General features: G+C 37.9%; 1 protein-coding gene across 1 annotated transcript in view; it reads right to left on the reverse strand.

Annotated features, from left to right (window-relative positions):
- Nucleotides 1–22,935, reverse strand: part of VPS13D (vacuolar protein sorting 13 homolog D) — a 103,147-nt gene that overhangs the window by 41,415 nt on the left and 38,797 nt on the right. The window contains 25 exon segments of the mRNA XM_086625671.1: nt 194–342; nt 1,227–1,323; nt 2,135–2,284; nt 3,229–3,378; nt 3,761–3,877; nt 4,144–4,323; nt 5,483–5,591; nt 5,947–6,107; nt 6,672–6,780; nt 7,548–7,783; nt 8,612–8,735; nt 8,863–9,038; nt 9,277–9,407; nt 10,266–10,408; nt 11,314–11,440; nt 11,967–12,158; nt 12,832–13,079; nt 14,040–14,250; nt 14,892–15,042; nt 15,910–15,957; nt 16,706–16,841; nt 17,537–17,689; nt 18,017–18,122; nt 20,520–20,594; nt 21,240–21,362. Of these exon segments, the coding sequence (XP_086481797.1) occupies nt 194–342; nt 1,227–1,323; nt 2,135–2,284; nt 3,229–3,378; nt 3,761–3,877; nt 4,144–4,323; nt 5,483–5,591; nt 5,947–6,107; nt 6,672–6,780; nt 7,548–7,783; nt 8,612–8,735; nt 8,863–9,038; nt 9,277–9,407; nt 10,266–10,408; nt 11,314–11,440; nt 11,967–12,158; nt 12,832–13,079; nt 14,040–14,250; nt 14,892–15,042; nt 15,910–15,957; nt 16,706–16,841; nt 17,537–17,689; nt 18,017–18,122; nt 20,520–20,594; nt 21,240–21,362 (3,602 nt within the window).

The raw sequence follows: 22,935 nt of genomic DNA on the forward strand, positions 1-22,935 counted from the left end.
TGAAATTAGGAAAATGAAAGAATATTGCAAAGGAGAGTGGAAATTATGCAAATTAAATAACAGACATTATTGGAACTTCTATTATTTGTAACTGAAATAACGGAAGAGTAAATGGAAATTAACTGTATGTTCCCTTTTCCTCCTCCAATAGAATCTCTTTGCTTGGAAGCACACTCTGAACGCACTGGCGTACCTTGAGATCCAGAGGTAGCTTGTTGGAAGTGAAGACACTCAACTTGATTTGAGGCACACTAATTTTCAGATTTTCAAAGTAGTATCGCTTTTGTCCTCCACTTTGTTCAACAACCTTTTCATGGAGGTTTTCATCATATTTTTCAACCTCTGCATCCAGACAAAACACAGGAATCAGAATGGATTACATATAAATAAATACAGGGTTATGAATGCACATACTCTATAAACAGTTAGTAGTTTCTCTGTACAAATAAAAAGTATGTGTAACTGGTAGTGTAGCCAGCCCCATTACTCACACTCACATGTGAGAAGGCAGGGGGAAAGACAAAGGTGACAAAGTCTTATAAAACTCAGGTTGAACAATTAAACACGTTGAATGTAAATGACAAAATAATTTTTGTCTGAATCTTGGATGCATTATAAAATAAATAAAATACGAATATAACTATAACCCTACAACAGAAGGATTAGAACAACATCTCTTGAGTCTTCTAATCTCATAGCTCTGTCTTGCCTCACTGAATGGAAGAAAACTGGTCTTACAATTAAAGCCGGGGGTACGGATGCCACAACTCAAAGGTCAGACAGTCAAAATTTTCCTTCAGTTAAGCAAGAGGAACAACTGAACAGAGATCCCATTTCTAGCCTTGGGGTTAAATAAACAAATGTTACTAAACGAAGTGGTCTGCTAAATTAATAACACAATTTCTTTTATCTCAATTTAGATGAATCCAGATACAGGAACGTAAGATGAATCCTAAACTTCATCCCACAGAGGCTCAGCTCAGCCACCGCGTCCCGGACAACGCGTGTTACACGGGTCATGACCTGAATGTACACACTGCAACAAGCACAACCCGCATCAACGGCTTCAGAGCGGCCGTTGAGACAGGAGCTTTTCAGCTTCCTCTTCAACACTGGGAGTTCCCAAGCAGCTGAGAGTTTGCTCAGCGTTTTGAACTTATTTTGCATGCAAAGATCATAACACTTCTGTGTACTGTAAAACTGGTCTTTGTGATTTCATGCTGTACCTGATTCAGACCGATCATAGCCAAAGAAACTCAACAGCTTCAGAAGTAGCTTCTCCTCAATTTGAACAGTGAACTTCCGAGCAGTGATCATCAGATGCTACAAAGATAAACAAGTCTCAGTTTACAGTATTAACACTGGAAATATGATCCATGTAAGCCATTAAATAGGATAATGTGTTCTACTTCAACAAATATTTTATTCAACAATTTGTAGTGAGATTGCTACCTTCAAAATGTCTTTGGTAGTTTTCTTCACTTAAAGTTACCTACAACTAGTGATGATTGCTTCAATTTTTTGGAAGGTATTGTGCTTCATTACTTATTACTAACACTTCAGAATCGGATGCTTAGCTGTTTTCCAACACTGAAGTCTGCTGTTTTTCCAAATAGTGTCAAAATACATGGGTGAAGATTCCAAGTGAGAAAAGAGGTCTTTGATAACCAACTGGGTTGCCCTCACCCTCACAATGCGTACCACAGTTGGTGGATAAATTTACAAACACCACCAACAACTGCAGTACACAGAACAGGGTCTATGCTGCAAGGTAACAGCAGGGAGAAGTAATAACCTTGCACACAACCCATGAAAAGCACAGATACTCTGGTTCGCTATGCTGCGACGGTACCCATCAATTCTGAGATGAGAATAATTGGCTTGGAAAGTAAGGACACAGACAGGAACAAACACGAGTCCTGCCTAATTTGTTATATTTTTGAACATACCATTCTGTTCATCACTGAACTTTAAACAGCGTGAACATGAGAAGCTGCATATAACATCCTTTAAGCCTCAGGATTAATTCAACAAAGTGTACTTCACAGATTATTTAATTCAGATTACTAGTAAAAATCAGGAACAGGAAAGGTCATCAAAACCTGCATGGCACCATCAAAAGACAGTGGTTTACCTTGTATATATCAGTCAGAGCATTTTTACTGGGAAATTTCATCGCGTTGACTTGCACAGCAGGACCAGTCTCCACGGGTTCGTTTTCACTCATCTTAGGCGTCAGAAAGAGAATGAAAGGCCGCGTGGTGCCAATAAGCTGGTTGTCCACCTACAGAGCAGACAACAAGATCTGAATGGGTGACAGTAAAGAGTAAAATTGATCCTCTTTAGCTGAGGGCTTAAAAGCTTTCAGAAACACATGATCCCTGAGCCAGGGAGACAGTGACTAACCTTGGTTATTGATCACCACTGAGACTGTACCAAAAAAACATTCAGAAGCATCCTCCATCAAAAAAAATGTGATACCAACAAACAAAACCTGTAACAAAATTGCTATGTTCTCTGTGATTTTTTTTTCCTTTGTCAAAAAACACAGCCAAAAATATTAAACAACAGCTTAAGCTGCTCCTGCATTTAAGTTTGACTGATGCAGGTAAGTATCCATTTATCTCGTGTAATCTCCATCAGTACCCACAATTCTCCTTCCAAGGAAATCTTATCTATTGGGAACAGAATTCTAATAATTTAGAGGAGTTTTTTTAGTAGAATAAAAACAGTCTTTACAGTCTTCAGTTTAACTTGTGAATTCTGAATTTCAAAGACTGAATTGAAAACAAAGGTAAAGGCAAAACTCTTCAAAGTCAGAAACAAAATCTAGTTGGAAAAAATACGAGAGTTTTTTGTCTTATTTGTCTACGATTCTATGATTTTCACTGCAGTACCATCAGCATTAGGACTCCTGCTTTCAGTGGTTGCTTTTTTGTTATGTAATGACAAAGAACAACGAACCAGGAAGGGAGAAAAATCTCAGTCTGACTTGCTTACAAAATTAAAAAAGATTCTAACTTGCCTAACAGAAATCAATGGCATGAAATACAATATATCGTCTCAGCTATTACTAAGTAAAGAACAATGAAAAAAGGAAACATCGATGCTAATCAAAACTTCCATGATATTTAGGAATTGACATCTCAGTAACAGCTCTAAACATTTTTCAAACAAAACCTGCAGAAGATCCATGAACAAATAAATTTGGTTCAAAATGGCAAGTACCTGTATGTCTTGCACACTGAGCTCCAGCACCTCACTTGTCGACAGCTGTGTGTAATGGACATTAATTCTTGTGAGGCTTGCAAATACCAGCTCTTCAGGAACTTTGTTGACCAAAGATAATCCTATTCCACCTTCCAGTTTCACAAGCACCTGAGACACAAAAAAAAAAAGAATATTTGAAGAGGGAAAAAAAGCCTCCACTAACAAACCAACACTGAAGAACCCTGTGATACTGAATACACACTTCTGCAAAGTAGTCACTTTTTTAGACTCATCTCCAGAGAGGCTGAACAGCTCATTAATAATTAGTCTTCAAATAAAGAGGTGTTAAGACATAAAAACCCAACTTCGAAGAATGAGGAGTTTTAGGAAGTAGATGATCTTTGAGGTCCCTTCCAACCCAAACCATTCTGTGATCTACAAGTTCATAACAAGAGGTCACCATGGGGAAAATTAAGGACCAAACACCTTCTAAAACCTCGAAAGGAAAATGATAAATGAAAAGAGACAGATACTAGTTGCAGTATCTTACTTCTAATTCCTGCTCTGTATCTGGATTTTTTAACTTGCGTAGATCTTGTTCCGTAACTGGAAGTTCATCTCCTTCACTGGATAAACGATCATTTCTACGTTGGTTATAATCTGTTATCTGATAAACAAATAAATTACTACAATGACCACTCTGCTATTTATAAATAACAGCTATATTGTCCTACCTTATAAAATGATCTTTTAAAAAAAATAAGTACAATGAAAACTTTTGTTGTAATTATTTCTGGTTTATGATATACCCCGTCCCCCTTCACATCATTGTAAAGGTAACTTTTTGTAAGAATTTAGAGATGCAACACAGGAAAAGCTATTCCAAGTTAAGCAAATAATGAAACTAGATTCGAGTCAATGAAGGACCTTCACCTGTAGAACTCTAGTTGGCCCATCCGAGATGACTCTAACAGCCAGTACTCCTGACCCGGGCCTCATCTTTTGGTTTATGAACTGCTGTTCAGGTGGAACCGGCCCCAAAAGGTCAAGTGAAGTGTCAGGACCAAGAACAACTTCTGCTCCATCATGAAGACCTACTATTCCTCCCTTTGCCTGGAGAAAGAAAGAACAGTACAGAAAAAAAAAAATTAAGTGATAGGTAGAGGCTTCAGATAACTATTTACACACATTAATTTAAAATTGTATTTTACTGTCCTCTCCTTACTCTCAGAACTAAAAGAAAAGCAGTCCAGCAGCATTTTACTTGGCATTACTAAAGCTTCTGGTAACGTATGTTTCATCAGTTTGGCAGCTAGAAGAAACAGCCAAGCACTCCCACTGCACGTTCAGAAACTGAAGCTATCACATTATGGGAACATGGGAAGTCCTTCCATTCCCTGAAAATGAGAACATTTTCAAAATGATAGAAAGCTTTTTAAAAGAAGAATTCTGGCTCTGCAGACGAGAAAGTAAATCCTTACTGAGTCAACACCTTGAAACAGCAATGCAGAGCTTCTTGCTTGCTTCAAACCAACGACAAGTCAGTTTGAATTATTAAGCTACAGTAATTCGATCACAAAACGATCAATGCGACATCATGTCACCAAGTCAAGTATTTTTCTTTAGATCTGTGTTTTGGTATTACACATAGCATCAAAGGTGGCAAAGGAACACTGCACTGCTGCTCTCCTTACTGTATCAATGCTACTACACTCCTTCAAAATTAATCAGAACAGAACCATAAATACATCCTTAAAAGGTTACTGCGAAGCCTTAGGAGTATTTTCCATACTTTTTCTTCTTCACTTGCATCAGAACAAGCATCTGATCTGAAACTTCAAAATTTGTTTGGCAGGGTATTTCTAGTTTCACAGCAGATCAGAACCATGATTCTGAGAAGTGCTTGGTTATACACGACTCGACTTTCACCAGTGACACTGACACAATCTGCAGCATTTTCACATTTGATATGTGTGAGAATATCAAGGCCCTGTTTATCACTATATTGTTCATTTTCAACAATGATGTACTATTAATTTTCTAATTATTTACTTTCAAATTAATAGTGCAAGAATTATTTGAAGTATTATTAGTAAGAACATTCAAACACGAATTTAAACCACACAAGCCCTTTGCACAAGCCTGGTTTCCTGTTTCCTCCGTATTCTGAATTTTGGCCTCAAAGCTTTTAGTTCACTTCAATACTCAGCCCAAATGACTCTGTCATCTGTATCAGCAACGGTCACAAGTTCACCATGTAATCTGCACTGACCTGGACAACAAGTCCATGAATACCACAGGTCAGCTTTCCATCACGAAAGCTCCATGTCTGGGTAGTACTGCGCCGTCGATCCGGCTTTCTCAGCATCAGGGGCTCGTACCTGCAAGGAGAACATGCCGCCCAGAGCTTTGAGGGTTACAACTTGTCAGTTTACTCTTGAGATGCGTTAACGATGAATATTTACTGCAATTTTGTTCAAGCTCATTGTCCTAACCTCACTTCTGAAGTGCTCTATTAACAGTCAGCTGCTGAACAGACATTAGCACTGCTTTTAAAAACATTTCCAAGTCACAGAAGCGACCGTGAGGTCCATTCACAAAGACGGATAAAATCTAGCTCTTCCACACGCCTTCAGAATCATTTATTTCCTCATTCAGAGAATATCATGTTAAGCATGTTTTCAAAGCCATGGTTAGAATCCACATCAGTTTCCTCAGAAATTCTATTTGCAATACCTGTTATCTGTGACAGCTGCCAGACCTGCGATATCTAAAATCATACAAGAGTCCACAGACTGAGGAGAAGGTTTATGGGGGTTATGAGGAACTGAAGAACCTTCATGGCAAAGCATTCCTGCGCCCATCACTCTCCAAAGCTGGGATCGTTTTCCTGGCTCCTGTTGCATAAAAATTCAACATTTACATGAATACAGCAGTATAGAGCAAATATTTCCGTTCTGTTTGCTATAAGATGCTTTGAATTATAGTTCTTGGAATGACTTGTATATATTTAACTTCGGACCCCTGAATTAGAATTAGGAACAAGTTTGTATAAAAACTTCTAATTCAGCTTTGATATTCAATGAATACGCACCCTGCATTAGCATTGTCAGATGCAGAGCTGTACTTCCAAGTTACTTTTAACCTCAGCAATGTTTAAATACCCTAACCTCCAACACGAAATTACTGCACTTGGTTGTCTTGGAGGCATTTACAGCATTCCTTACTACTTTTATTCCAGTTCCCTTTTCTGTCACCCTCACCCCTATAAAAGTCTTCTACAGAAGCACCACCATAATTCGAGCAAACTGAATTTCAATAATCTGTCACTTTCAATGGAGCCAGTCTCCATCCTTTAAAAGTTATCATGAAAATGTTTTTATTTTTACCTTCTCCCAGCATTTGATTTCACTTCAGCACACAGCAACAGTATTTTAGTAAAATCAAACATGTCTTTGTACCTTCTTTTTCAGTATAACCCGTTGAGTCTTTGGAGAAACATCAAGGACAAGCTCTGCATACACAGCATCCTTATTCGAGGCAACTGGTCTTACACTTGGCTCCTGTGAACTAGAACACCAAGAAAACATCATCATGTGTATTCAGAACAGCTGCTGCTTCTGTAGACTGAATTAGATCTGTACCAAAATCCAATCGAGGAAGCTTATGCTCCCAATATAGCCAATCAGACAAAAATTTATATTGTTTTTTTTTCCCCTCTTGTTATTGTTGGAATTACCAGTGTAATGTCAATTTGAATACATTCTTAAAAGGGGCTTTGATTTCTCACTGCAACTAGGAACTTCACAGGCAGAGCAGATGAATTCCAAAGAAAATTTTCTACCTTATGTTGAGGAAAGCAACAAAGCATGTAGCAATCTCCCATAGCTGTTTTCAACATCATATAAACTAGTGCCAATTTAAAATTCACAGGCGCGTCATGAACAGGTATGTCCTGCAGTTGAGTGTTCTTTACACACCAAACTAAATTAAGCCCCCAGACATCACCTCCAACATCCCTGCTCTTCCGAGGTCAGACAGCGAGGTCACAGCAGATGCCGTACGCTACATCCTTCTCACTGTGTGATAACATGAACAATGGCAAGCTGCACCTACAAAGGTAAGTTACCACGACCAAACGAGGTGAGATCCACAGCTTACCAACTGCCAGGCTCAGCTTCTGAATTTTGGCATTTCTTCTGCCAGCTACAAGACTGACAAAAGTGTAGCCATGTTGGAAAAACTTTCAAGTGGCAACTATTAAGAGAACATTAGCATAAAGCCTAAAGAAAATAACGAACACTCAAAGTATTTTCATCTAACATACAAAGAATTACCCTGAGAAAGTATGGGTAGCAGCAATATAAATGAAGTTTTCATAGTAAAGCAGACTGGTATCTTGGAAGTCGTTCATGCTACAGACGATTTCTGAGGAGCCAGCCCCTTTAACTGTCACCGTTACAAAGGGTGGTAGCACAGGTTCATCCCACGCATAATCCAGAGAGGTCATGGGCTTCACTTCAGTGTAGAGTCTTGGCTCCACAACACCGTGCTGATTAAAAACAACTGGAACCTGTAACAGTTACAAAAGAGGACATGGTTTCATACGAACTGTTGATCAGACAGATTTTTTGCTATCATGTGCTCATTTTTCAGGAGCTGATCACCGAAACATGTTCAGCTCCCTACTCCCTGCTCCTCAGTGGTTTCATATATGTTTTCTTCTGTCCCAGTCTCAATTAAAGGTAATCTCAAAGGGACAAGAAATGTCATCTTTGCTTTTATCTGTCATTCGTGATTCAAAATAGCTTTAGTCCCATGGCAGCATCTCAAATGCTCCTAATTAAAATTAGGAGACTTGCCTAGTTTTATTTAACAGTTCAGTACCAAAATCCAGAGTGAGAACCAGTAACTATTAAGAGCTCTGTCTCCTGCTCTGATCACAAAGCAGTCATTAAGTTACTGTAAAATACGCAAAGTAAATTCTCTGATTTTTATAATCGCTGACATGGAAGCCTAAAGACAGAGAGAAAGGAAGTGGCACCAGTAGCCCAAATTCTTTTTACAGGTTAAAAGTGCTGAAAATAACACAGAACAGATTACAAACTATCACCCTAGCACAATTTTCTCATCAGTAACAATGCTCTTCCTTATAAGACTTTTAATGCACTCATGAAAGCCACAATATTAGCACTATTGTTTGAACAAGATGAAGTAGTTGAGTACTACCAATTTTTACTAAAACCTCAAAAAAGTACTATGATTATATACAAATACACACTTTCATTTTACTTCATTATGCAAGCTAGTCAGCTCCCTCTTCTAACAAACATAAAAGACAACCTACTTTTTTTTACAAAAAAAAAAAAAAGAAAAAAAAGGTAATTTTTTGCTCTCTCACCTTGGAAAAATTGTCTATGCGGAATGGTGGTGGTAGCTGATCCGTGTCACTGAACGCAATGCGGTATGTGGCCCCTCGAAGAGTAATTTCTACTCTTAGGAAGTAACATTTTCCCAAGGTGTCCCTGAACAAGAACAAACAAGCACAAGAGTTAAGCTTCTGATCTGCATCAGCCACAGTTTTAAGTGTTAAACAGCTGCTGTTATTAAAAAATGGAAGTATGCTAAAGAAGACGGATATAAAATAGCTACCTCATATTAATATGGAATGAGCTATTTTTGTTGACCTCGAAGCCCCCAGACCAAATGCAGTTTGGGACATCCATCAGTCTCACGCATAACAGCTGATCGTAATCGTTACGTGGCCAGTGGAACACGACGCTGGAACCAGGAAGTGTGGAGATATAGCCATCAGGATTGGATGTTCCCTAGTAACAGAAATTGGTAAATACATATCCTACAGGAATTACCAGTATCAATCTATCTACCTCTCAAATATGAACAGAGCCGTTATTCTGTTAGGTGAAAGCTGGTGGTAGAACAAGAACGATCCTCACAACCAGCCTCAATGCTTTCAAGCATAATGTTTGTGTTCTTTTTGGTTAGAAGATGCTGTGACTCACTACAGGCACTGTAATAAAAAGTGACAAAAAAGAAGCATCTTACCCGACCTCTGGCAAATTCCCGCTGAACAAAGGCAAGCTTGTAGGTTGATTTATTATCTAACAGGTAACGGGGTGCAAATGTTACCATGCACGTATCGATATAACGGCCTCTGCCTTTTTTAACATCAATACCTAGTAATAAAAACAAGTTAAAAATAAAGCTATTATTTACAACAGAAAACAAAAGACATCTGCCACAATATAATTCATGTAACAAAAGTTCTTTTTCTTGGGTTCCTGAGATGCTGTTTCTGCCATACCACTGCTGTATTTCGAGGCGTTATTTTAAACAGTAAATGCACTTTTATGCCATCAGCTACCCTCTGTTTCTCGAGTACAATTCAGCACTTCATAAGCACTGAAGATACAACTCCCACCTATTCCCAATCACAAGTAAATCAATGCAAGTAATTATTCCACTGTTAAACATATGAAAAATTCCTCAAAAATCACTGTGGTGTAACTTCCAAACTGTCATTTGATTAAAAATTAAAAGCTTCCAAGGAAATTATACTTTATGTACGCTAGGAGTGCAAAGAAGACAGAAGTTGCACCGCTCCACACATCAGCCTATAGAGGCACCTGAAAGCAAAAACCACAGAAGCAGCACGTGGCTGACCAGTTACTGTGAACAGACACTCAAAATTATCAGAGACAGTAACGCGGCGGGATTTCAAGTGTACTTAGAAGTAACGTACAGGAGGAATGAAGACACAGAAACAGAACTTTGTAAATGCAGCTACTAACACTCAATTATGAAATGTAAAAATAAAGATAAGTGAAAACTGATTTTTAAGCTAACAAAATTCAAAATAAAGACGTGAAAAAACTTAAAAATACTGTTTCTCGTTTAATAATTTTCTCTGGATCCTCAAGAACCTTAAACAACATCTGTTTCCCTGCTGTTCCCCCACCGTTTCTGGTGTCACTGACATTATTACTCCTCACCAAGTTCTACAGTATTCCTCAAATGTTCCTATCAACACATACCGATGTTATAAACAAGGCCTGGCCGGTTCCCATGTTGGATCACTTTAAGGGCTCTCACACCACTGCCACCATCCAGGGAGAAACCCTGGCACCAGCCAGGCATACCTTCAGGATGGATTCCTTTTCCAACCCGCATTGTACAACTAAGGGTAAGAAGAAAACACAAAGATTTACTCATTCAAATGAAGGATCAGATATCAACATGATGCTGATGATCCAAAACACACACCCAGATACAAAAAGAACACTCGTGTTTTAATGTCAAAGCATTAGGCACCATGATAAATCTCTTCTTGTGTAATTTATTCTGCATTTCTGCCATAAGCCCTTAACATATTGGTCAAGAATCAGTGACTGTGTCATGTAAAAGGCTTGGTAATTTTCAGACTGATTAACCAAAAGAAAGAAAGAAAAAAAAAAAAGAAAAAAAAATTGGAATAAGTTTTTGTGATAAATTTAACTGTTCTGGGATTTTTGCTCAAACGAACAACGTTTCAGATAAATTTATTTTAAATCATGTTCTTATTTCTTATTTCCATGGAAAAAAGCAAGTTCTCTCCTTGAGGCCAGCTAAAGTAGCTAAAAAGTTTCCTTTCCAAAATCCTGCCATTTCCTGTTTACAAGAGAATCACAATAGCTCTGCTGCACCTTGACTTCCTACCCAGTGACCGAATGTTAACAGAGAAGTAGTAGCAGAGTTTAGGATTAGGGGTTTGGAGTGCGTTTTATTAGTGCTAACAAAGTAATTTATAGAACTGTTAGTTTCTTCAAAAAGGTTTTTGATTTTCTTACAAAAGAAGCATGAGTTCAAAACACAAAATAAAACCACACCTGCAGACACAACAGAATAAGCCAACCAAGGAGCTTTCAGTAGGAAACGTCTAAAGATCCAATATGCTTATTTCAGCATTTAGAAACGTAATAACTTAACAGGGAAAGACTTTCCCTGTGTGATATTTGCACTAATATATCAGCACCAACCCTCTGCGAATTGCTTTCACACTTTGTAAGGTCCCTTCTGCCTGCTCTTCTTAATGGTATTACTTACAAGTTTGGCTGTTCTTTATCAGCGTAACAGAAGAGAAGTGGGCTGAGGCTTCTAGCAAGCTCATGCTCTTCAAACTGCCCTGCAGCATCTGTTTTTGCATTATCTTGTCTGAAGATAAGTGGCAATCCTTTAAGTGAACACAAAAAACGGAGTGTCAAACCACACTTCATCTTTGCACGAATTAAAATGAGAATGGTAAAAACTACTTCAAATTAAGGAACCTAAAATACTTGAGCTGTAATATTAGCCATTAATCTGCATGCGTTCTCCCTCTCATCCTCCACCTAACCTGCTGAACAGCTAGAGCTATTAACAGCTGCGAGTCACGGAGCCTGGTCCATGAAGAACAGCTCCTGTAGCTCTGGAAGTGCCAATGGATGTTAATGTAAAACAATCCATGTTGATTATTATTTAGAGGTACAATAGGTCATCTTTGAAAATCTGCAATATAGCAACTACAATGTCTAAGTTATCTGCTGAAACATTCATCAAACAATAGCTGCAGGCATTGTAAAAAAAAAAAAAAAATTCCTGCAACTTTAGTTCCTTTTAAGTAGTGTTTAGAAGCTCTATTTGGCTAGAAAGCAAATCAAAACACTGCACGAAAACTTCCAACTCCCAGTTCACGATTACAGCTCTGAAAGAAAACTCACCTGTTTTGTTGATTAACCAATATGGTGCTGAAATCAGTATTTTTAGAGAACCTTCAGCACGACACACAATCCTTATGGTCAAATTTAACAGTCGTTTGCTGACATCATACAACCGCATCCGCACCATATAGTTCTGTGTCCCAGGAGGAATCAGCAGCTCTTTGCAGATTGGGAAATTTTCTAACAATACCCCTAGGAAAACAAAACAAAAACCAAACCAAACTAAACATCACCCACACAGAAACATTCGTTTCTGATAAGCATACAAATTGGTGTTTCATATGGCTTGATCTTTCTGAGTATTTCAGGTACCTTACCCAGATTAACTTCTAAATCTGCCCAGTGTAGTAGCCTCTGATCTTACGAAGAAATGCCTCAATTTAAGTCACAAGCAGCAAAAAAGTTCTGTAAAGAAGCCTGCTTAGGGCCAGATACTGCCTCAGGCATCGTAAGTCCAGCCAGTGTTGAGTAATTCCATACGTACTCTCAACACCAACTTTTTCTATCAGAAAAAAAAACAGCAAAACCACTCAAAACACTGAGAACTTATTTGATTTATTCCCTTCTTTATCACTGTTCTCTCCAGTTCCCACTGCTTCCGCTCTCAGGAAAACAAAAAAGCAGAAGGAAGAGACCAAGACAGGTGACAGACTTGGGGGAATGACCGCAGTGTTAGTATTTTTTTTGAACGTGTGCACTTGGTTATTAACTATAAGAAACCCTGTAACCCAATGAAATAATCATATAAATGCTTTCAATTTTTAAATTTTTCCATTCTTGCACCATAGCTCCTTGTACAAGAAACAGTTATATTGAGGCACTCCTCTAGAAGGATGAGAAAGTCGTATCTGAAAAAGCACCTTACCAAGCTCAATGTTCTGAGACGTATCAGCTGTGTGCAACGCTGCCTCTTTGCCAGGTTTTAACGTCCCATTAATCGGCATTCCTTTGACGTAGAACTCAAGTTCACAAGGTAGCAAGTTAGAGATTACCACCGTTGGCAAGAGATAGATGGTATGCCCAGGCTGTCTGAAAATCCCCTTAGCGCTGTCAGAAAATATGTTGGAAGGCATATAATCCGGGTAATTTTCCTTCTTTATAGCCACACAAAACCTGCAAATGCAGACGCATGTGAGAAGTCAAGGGAATAACTGAACCTGTCTTTGTGCACTGCACTAAATCCCGCAACACGCTCCAATTCCAGGACTGACTGCAAAAACAGCATTTAGAATTGTTCGCCACATAATCATTCCAGAGTTTGATTATAAGATATTTTGCATTTATGCCCAACATTAAGACAACAGGAGTTTCCTGATTTTAATCAAATAATTAATTTAGTCACTCAAAAAGCCTCATCTGTTGAGAGACCTAATAGAAAATTGCTTTGTCCACCTGCTGCTTCAGCTTCTCATTAGTTAAGGTAAAAAATTAAGTAAACCTTCATTTTTAAATAATGTTAATTTTCCTCCCTGTGATACATTCAAAACCAGCATATTATGAAATGAACTATGGAACTGACACACAGCACTAACTATGTAGTATGCAAAGGTCATTTCCTGAAACAACTTCCATCATTTCTTTTCTAGTATTTGCTAAATTTAGAGCATCCCTAAATCCACCGTATCAGATAATTACGAATTCCATTGAGCCCTCACTATTCAGTGACATTTTGGGGCTTAGAACAGAGCACAGGACATTCAGGACAAAGAATGAGCATCTGTGAACACACTGCGGCAAACCATTCGTCGTTCTCAGTGCAACAGACTAGATAACACAAGTCCACATTCTATTTTCTAACCTTTTCCTTTTCACAATAAATATTAATAGTGTGCTTATTTTGTGTTCTCAGACATTTGCTAACAGGCAGTGTCAAAGAGGCTTCAAGGAGCCCCACAGAAACGAAGCAGTTACGCTTCAATGCTTTCTCATTATTCCAGAGACCAACCAAAACGTCTCATTAAACTGCAGAAGCTTTCATCGCTGAGTATTCTCTTTCCTGTTATTTACTTTCACAGTATTTCATCTATCAGAAGACAAAACAGCTTGCAGAAAAATCGTCAGGTCTCAAATTACCTGAAAAATCGGCTGTTTTCAGACTCCATGGAATGACACTCTCGCTTGCTGCTACGAACTTCTGCCGTCTTCTGCATGTTAGTCCAATGAATTGGGGCCTTACAGAAAAAAACTCCCATTCCTTTTGGCCTGGCTTGCAAACGCCAAGATGTAAGATGTAATGGAATAGCAAAGGAATCTCCTGGCATAACTGCTGGGAGAACTACAGGTTCTGCAACCAGAGAAGAAAATACACATATGAAACAGGCTCCTTTACTGAAAAGCATAACATTTTCAAACAGGAAGTCTCAAATTTTTGAAGCAGTTTTTTCATTTTACTAAAAACACTAGCTACTTGATCTGTGTTTCAAATACTAACCTGTTGTTTTAAGCCCTATTAACAAATCTGGCAGCCGACAAACTTAGGTGTGTAAAGCTGAAACTCAAAACAGACTACAAACTTGCTGGAATTCAAATTATTTTCCTTGGATGCTTTAGTGAAAATGCTTATTTCAAAAAGACCTCATTCATTGCATTATGTGTACATTATCACCATATCACTACACTTCTAGACTGCACCTTTGCATGCTGAACACCTGAAACCTTCTAGACTACAGCTAGAAGACGCAACATGCTAAACACAGAAATAAGAGTCTGTCTTTACAGAGTCTCACCTTTGCCCATTTACCTGAACAATAAGGAAAAATCCTGCTGGGTTCTCTAGCTTACCTTGCTGATCACTTTCTTCTTAACATCACCCATTTCCCCTCCAGGGAAGTCTACTTTGTTGTTAGCCATTCGAGGCAGTGGGGAATCCTCTCGGGGAGGAAGCTAACAATTCCCCATAAAATGGAAGGAATATACAACACTTACTGTCAGGAGCAGAAGGACTGTCTAGTCTTAGTTCCATCGGGGTTTCCAGCTTGTTCTTCACGATCAAGGCTGAGCGCACTGTTATCACTTTCCGAGCGCTACCTTCCATGGTAACTTCAAACACCACACGAACTGGAGGCAATGAAGAGAACTGGAAGATATTTAAAAGCATTAAAAAGCTCAGGCAATGACTGTAACTGGAAGAGGGGGATTTTAATTCTGAAGCAGTAACTGCTGGAGTAAAAACTTGACAACCGAGTCCAACCACATGCAACACCTAAGGTATATATAGTTTCATAATAATGATTTATAATCCTGTACTGTCCTCATCAAAACACAGTAAAATTAACTAAAAAAAAAGCAATTCTACATACTACTTATTCCATTCTTTTTCAAAACAATGGCAGTTCAAATAAGAGGAATACAGATCCTAAAAGAACATTTTATACACTATCTCACTATTATTATTTTATAATACTATTATAGTATTATAAAACAAAATATTATAACATATAATATTTATATTTATATAATATAAAAATAATATATTTATTTTATAATACTATTATTATTTTATAAATTCATGGAGTGTGAATTCCAAGCCTCATATAATTTGAGCCACTCATCATTCCTATCTGTCAAAACTGAAAAATAAGATGGAGCTTTCTTAAAATATTGGTACTTTCTTCACTCCTAGCTGCCCTTCTCCTGTAGCGCTGTCATCTCCTACATAACACAAAGTCATTGCCACTTTGATCCTGAAAACCACGTTTTATATTGGCTCACATGCTGGAATTCACATACTAGAATTCAAGATCCATTCTTCAACCAACCATTTGCACTGGTGAGGAATGGTAAGTCACGTTAAATACTTGTTCTGCTTTGAAAGGTCGTTTCGTTTGCTTGACTTGTTTCCTTTCTATTGAAAAGGTTTTAGAAGGATGGAAAAGCCAGTTCGCTGGTAGAATTATGCTAGTCTTATTTAAGTAGCTCTCAAAAAAAGAAAACATATACTCACGTAGATTTGTGGATGTATTATATTTGTTCTATTTATTGGGCTTCCAAGCTGGAGAAATGTAAACAAGAAAGTTAAAATTGTTCAGCTTTTAAGATACTACTCTCAGTTGTAATGCAGAACACTACTACAGAAGAATAAACTAAATACTTTCATCACTTTGTCTTTCTGATTTTCAAGACAGCTTGGAAAACATGAGAACTATATTAGCAAAATCTGTTTGTAAAACTGCTTTAAAAATACATGAAGCTGAAGGAAGAAGATTGCTCAAAAAAAAAAAGACACAAAAAAGCTACAGAAGATATTCCTGAACAGCAATTCTCATTAATTTGCATCCTTTTCCTTCAAGAACCAAATTACATAGAGAGATGATGCTTTTCATGCTTCAATACGAAAACATCAGAAACCGTTCAGACTAGTGGCTCTTGTCAGTAGTATTATGAAATTAAATTCTAATCCTGTTTTATACCAAAAAGATCTCAACTTCCAATTTCTCCAGTGCTTAACCATTTTCAGTAGCTAGTCTCAAAACTAGTTTCAAAAACCACAAGATCATTTTTATCATTCAGCCTCAGCCATCAACTGCCAACCTGCTGATTATTACAATTGCATTCTTCTTACATGAGAAGTATATTTTGTCTGAGCAGCCACATATTTCAGCAGTCTCTAGGCTTACAGGAAATTGCCAGTGTTGTTTATTTTAAGTAAATTAAACACATGAAAAGCATTCCTGCAACAGAAGAAATAAAAATAGCTGCTGAAATGCTGTGCTGATGTAAAGCTCAAAATCAGAACTTACAGTAGAAGAGGATGAGTTCTTATCTGGTGCGGCGTATCGGAAAAACGTTCCAACTTTGTCTACAGATACTGGACTGACTTCTTCCCAGCCGTTTACTCTCACTTGCAACTGATGTATTCTTAGATCATGTGTGTGCCTACCAGGGTAGATCAAGTTAAATTACTATTAACCATTATTATACAGTGTAAACGTCAAACAGTTCAAACCAAGAACATCCTCTGGATTCTGAAAAAAAAAAATCTCACTGAAGCGTTAGAAAAAAATCTCACTGAAGTGTTAAAAAAAATCTCACTGAAGTGTTAAAAAAAATCTCACTGAAGTGTTAAAAAACAGAAGTCTCAAGAAATTTTCCATTTCATAGATAAAGGCAGACCAGATTTTAGATCTGTTCAATTGTTCCACCTTCCCTAACAAACACACAGAAGTTCGACTGTCATACAAGCAAAAATAAAAGCATGCTACGTATTTGTTAACAAGTTCTTCCAGTTCTTAACACTGATAACACTTATGCTAAAAAAACAAAGACCCCACCCCAGTCCTTCAGAATAAAGGACATACAATTTGTAATTGAGGCCCTTAAGTCTTTCTAAAAGCTTGTAATGATCCAGCTTACATCTAGGAACAGCTGCCACCAATAGCAATATATGCTGCGTACAAGACAACTGATAATTTCAATCTATAAATGAGTTTTAAATATCTAAAAACAAAACACTAACAGATTTTTAAAAATATCCACTTTTTAATTAATTATCTGCTAGTGTCCTCACAACTATGATCCTATGTGTTCCGTAGATGAGTGTGTCAAAACACATCTCAGCCTGGTCCCTTCACCTGTGTCTGAGTTTCCCTCTGGCTTCAAATTCAAACGGAACCTCTTCTCCAGTGATAACTTCTTGCCATTCACTGACATTGTGGGCATCATCCAGCAACGTCCCGTTTTCCTCAGGAACAACACCTGGACTCCCACTGTGAGACAGCGCAGCCCTGTGAAGAGAATCACATCATTTTACAAACTGACAAAATCACTACCTCAAGTAACAAGTGCCTTTTAGTCTGCCTCAGCCGACAGAAGTCCTGCAGTAAACACATACACGTCATAAATATATCTGACTGGTTTTCAATTTCGCTTGGGCCTCTCAAAAAAAAAAAAAAAATCTCTTTTTTAGTAGTGAAACTATCTCACTGTCAAAGAAAAAGCTGGGAGTTGCCTAAGTTTCTCTGCAAGAAAATAAAAGGATGTAAAACAATCGGGTTGACATGCAAGAGAAGCCAGACAAATACTGCAAAAGTGATCCCACAACGGCTTCTTACCGGGTCGGTGTTGTAGTCAGGGTAGCAAACCACAGAGTGCATCCAGTATGATTTCTTAGAGCAAACGGGACAAACGGTTGCCTACGTTTTGGAGTCTTCATTTCAGCTATAAAACAGAGTAAAGATTTGTCCAAATGCTTAAGAGAGAAGCACTAAGCAGATGTTAAAGTAGGATGAGACACAATAGCTGGAGAACCACAACCTGCACTAACTAAAGAAAAACAGTGAATAAACAGCACAACAGATTACTCAAATTTAGAAATTCAGTAACTATTACAGAAATGGTACAAAGCAACAGAAAGTCCTCTCCTACATCAACATCCCCCAGGAACTGAGCTTAATCTACATGTTCTTTTGCTTCTTCGTATCAAGTCTAATAAAACACTACGCCTCCAGTTGTAACTAACATGTAAAAACCTAACTAAAACCCCAATCATAATCAATAACTTTTCATGTACATTCATGAAGTGTTAAACACATATTCACTTGTAATTAACATCTATTTAACATGACGAACACAGGTACCCCCTTTAAATGGGACTTTTATCCTCAAAGACTGACCAAGTAGAAATATTTCCTATACAGGATAAAGCCTACTAAAAGAAAGTATGAAAAATAATTTGAATGCAACCAAAGGTAATCTGGTTTTGTTAAAATGCTGGGCCAGCAAAACCCCTGAAGAAGAAACTGCCCCTACCATTTCTGACTTTTTTCAAGTATGCATAATCAACAAGCACTACAAATGTTACTCTCATCTTCCACACTGCAGTTCATCATATCTGTGAAAATACTTACTGTGTTTGGACAGAAAAAAAGAAACGGTCAAATTCCATTAGCTTACTTAAAAAGGAAGATAAACGGCTGCCCCCTAAACACATACATGTTTTTGTATCAGAGAAGGCGCACACGATAAATCAGCTGCTTAATGAAAAGGTAGGCCAGAAATGAAATCTGCTACCCAGATTTTATCTGCAGTCACTCCAAAGGCTGACTGATAGAGAACAAGTTCAAGTTCTTCATGTTCTGAGACCCATCATCCCTCTACAGCACGTGTCTAACTAGGAATAACACAGGCACGGGTTTACAGAGGCAAGAGGCAGCAATGCAGGGTGGGAGGTGTTTTTGAAGGAGTTACTGATGATTATATACAACTTTCTTCCCAATCAATTGACAACAAATTCCTTCATACTTTCCGTTGTCACTGGGGGCTTAAATCTGATCTCTCTAAAGCTTACAGAGAAAATTCTTTCCAATTAAATGGCAAGAAGACGAAATTCTTGAAAAGGAAAACTCCCATTTTTGCCAACTGCAAATGAAACGATCTCTTTAGTGTTGAGCTTGACTTTACACCATTTTCTGGCTAGCTCAGGTTCTACAAAATTACAGACCAGAAGCCAAATGAACTTTTACTCCAGCATTTAATCGATTGCCAATTTGTTTTTTGAGACTTTTAAAAAGGAATTTTTGGGACTATGGCCTGATTTTTAAAAGAAAACACAATGTAAAAAGTTGCGTTTTGAGACTACTGCCCGAAAATAAAGACTACCACCACAAGGAGGTTTTTCCATAACTCGTTTAGTCGCAACACCTACTAAAAGCCAAGCAGCAATTATTAAGAGGTTTTGTTGGGTTTTTTTTCACAAAAAAACTTCTTGAAAAATACCTCAGAAAAATAAATCCTTCTATTTTTTCCCTTTTTTTTTTTTTTTTTTAAAACATTTGTGAACTCTCTGCCACCACTCTGAGAAAATATTTCTATAAGGGGCAGTCTGAACAGGTTACGGATGTACATTTATAGAAAGCTTTCTCTCCTTCCATCCAGCAACTTTTCTAGAGGGGAAACATACTTATCAAGTGTGCTGTTTTGTCTTCTATAACATCACAAATCTTAAAAAAAAATTTTTTTTTTTTTAAATCTTACTTTCAAGTGGATGATTTTTCCCAAAGATTGTATGGTCAAATATAAACCAAACAAATTAACAGGATACTTATTAGGAATGTCTTACTTCCTAGGGTTTATTGAAAACAGATTGTTCCTTCTGAAGGCATCTTAACATTTTAAGTAGCTAAATATATGTGCTGAATACACACGTAAGTATGTATATCGAACATATTGTTGGATATTTTTAGAATATAAAAAAAAGCCTTTTGATTTTATTACTCTATTTTTATCATGCTATACTGTCTCTCTGGAAAAGGGTCATTGAATAGTCAAGAATACATATAACCTTCCTCAAAAAGACAGTCTTCCCACCTAGGATTAATCACACTTCTCCCTTCTCCTGAAGGGTCCAGAGAGGACCATAAGAGAAAGACAGGATTAAATACTAAATTAAGCAGCTTAAAAGCAAAGCAGCTGTTATGTAGTTTGGTTTTGGGGTTTTTGTTTGTTTTAAATAGAGGCCAATCTACCAGCAAGTCACACACACAACACAGTATTTACTGTACAAGTGCCCTCCAGAGAGGACAAAACCCCTTTTTGTGTCTCTCTGCTATACAGTACCTCTAGCATAGATCTGATGCTCTAGGTTAGTCAAACTGGCTGTACTCCTAGTTCTAAGGTAGACAAGAGGAAGGCCTGGCAGACAGGAAAGACAAAGTTAGCAGGTAAGAAAAACCACACAAATACAGGTAGACTCTTCCCCATCATGCATCAGGAAAGATACAGACAGTTGGCATCATGCAATCACTCTATGACTCTCCAGCCATTTGCTTACACTAAGTTGGCATTTGGATGGCTAAAATTTCTTCCAGAAGTAACACTGGGAGAAAAGACCCTGACAAGACCTGCCATATATCAAAAGCTATTATTTAGAGAATTGTTTCACAAATACAACAGGATTTTTCCAGAAACCCAGTCATTTAGGTCTTTGGGGGGACAGAGAGAAAAAGGATCACCTCTGAACCACACACCCCCTAAGCTCAACACTCACTCTTAATCTTTGACAGGAGAGTCACTCATTAACGGAAAAAGTGTGACAAAAAAAGGAAGCAGCACTAGCAGTGCTAATTTCTCACTCCGAGCCAAGTAACCAGAAAGGTTTTGTTTTTAAAGAACTGAACACAATCGAACAGAAAATAACATTTTTGTCTTTTCTGCCAAATACCTCTAACAATTCATTGTATGCTCTGAAGACCAAACACTCATGTTTGTAATACATCAGAGAGATGACTGTGTGTGTCAGGACCGTTTCAAATAAAGTGTGATTAATGAGTATCATACTCTGCCCAAAACACGGGGGATCCACCGAAGAACCCATCCAGTCTTCTGATCTGACTACATTCACTTTTTTGTCCTGTTTGCAGTAATCCTCCATCCATGACTGCTTGGTACACGTGTATTGTTCTAGAGGAATATAAGCAGAGACAGTAAAAGTCTCCAAGGTTGCAGTAAGCAAAGTAAGCGAAAATTACGTTAAAAGTCATAACACTAACGCTATTCCACTGTAACAACAAAAAGATTTACTTCACTGCTTTTTCTATGAGGAACTTAGGTAAATTAAAAACAAACAATAGCTCCTGAAATCACAGAAGTGTCTTCAAATACAAATGTTTTTATATTCTAAAGATTTTTTTAATTTTAAGCTTTCAGCTGAATTCCATGTTCCTAAGACACTCCTGTGGCAATGTAAGAGCTCTCCCTGAGGAGGCAATTAACATTAAAAATTTTCATGTTAGAAGCAGTTTCTAGTTTTTGAGTTTTTTTAGTCTTTAAGAGGCACATGCACGTTACTGCATAAATATCAAGACACCAAGGGAGTCCTCTGGCACAATATCAATCACAAACTAGCCCGACTGCCTGTTATCACTAGCATTAAAAGGCACCACGGCAACTCTTAGGAATCACTGATTTGCATCTTTTCCTCCAATCCTGGCTCCCTCTTTCTGCCAATCCCACAGGCCTTGCAGGAGAAAGGAACGAATATTCAAGGAACAAGGAAGGCTCTGCTGTTACATTTGCGAGCTCAGACATTTACATTTTTTTTGTTATGACAACTAAAATATCCAGATTTGCATAGAGAATAAGCAACAATATTTCAGGGAAATACACACAATCATAGTCTCACAACACAAAAGCTTTCATGAAGTTTGAGCTTATGATGAACAAAATATTTTGATTTCCTGAGATGAGAAATGACAGCTCAGGTTTTCAGAGACTGCAAACTGAAATGAGTGGTTCCTCACTACGTCTGTTGATGTACCAAAAAATGATGAGCTTATCAAAATATTTTTAAGTACTGTAAAGTATGGAAAGCTTTACATGAAAGCCTGTTTCTGATTACAAATAAATGTCAAATAACATACAAATGTGATGGAATTCATATGACGGGAGAGAGAATTCCTACTAACCTCTAAACTATGTAGCCCATGTCTTTACACTTTCGCAATATCTGATAAAATGCAAGCTGCCTGAACGCACACCTGCGTACAATATCATAGAATCATAGAATGGTTTGGGTTGGAAGGGACCTTAAAGATCATCTAGTTCCAACCCCCCTGCCATGGGCAGGGAAACCCTCCACTACACCAGGTTGCCCAAAGCCTCATCAAACCCGGCCTTGAACACTGCCAGGGATGGGGCATCCACAACTTCTCTGGGCAACCTGTTCCAGTGCCTCACCACCCTCTGAGTGAAAAATTTCTTTCTTATATCTAATCTAAATCTGCCCTCTTTCAGTTTAAATCCATTGCCCCTTGTCCTATCACTACACACCCTTGTAAAAAGTCCCTCTCCAGCTTTCCTGTAGGCCCCCTTTAGGTACTGGAAAGCTGCTATAAGATCACCCCAGAGCCTTCTCTTCATCATGTGAATATCTAGAGACTGGTGCCAAATCTCCCCCTCTCCATCCATGGGACACCAGCAGGACTCAATCAGAAATGCCTGTCATCTTCAGAACAGTGAAAATTAAGACTGTGCA

This window comes from Tauraco erythrolophus, chromosome 23, assembly GCF_009769465.1.
Source record: "Tauraco erythrolophus isolate bTauEry1 chromosome 23, bTauEry1.pri, whole genome shotgun sequence".
NCBI lineage: Eukaryota > Metazoa > Chordata > Aves > Musophagiformes > Musophagidae > Tauraco > Tauraco erythrolophus.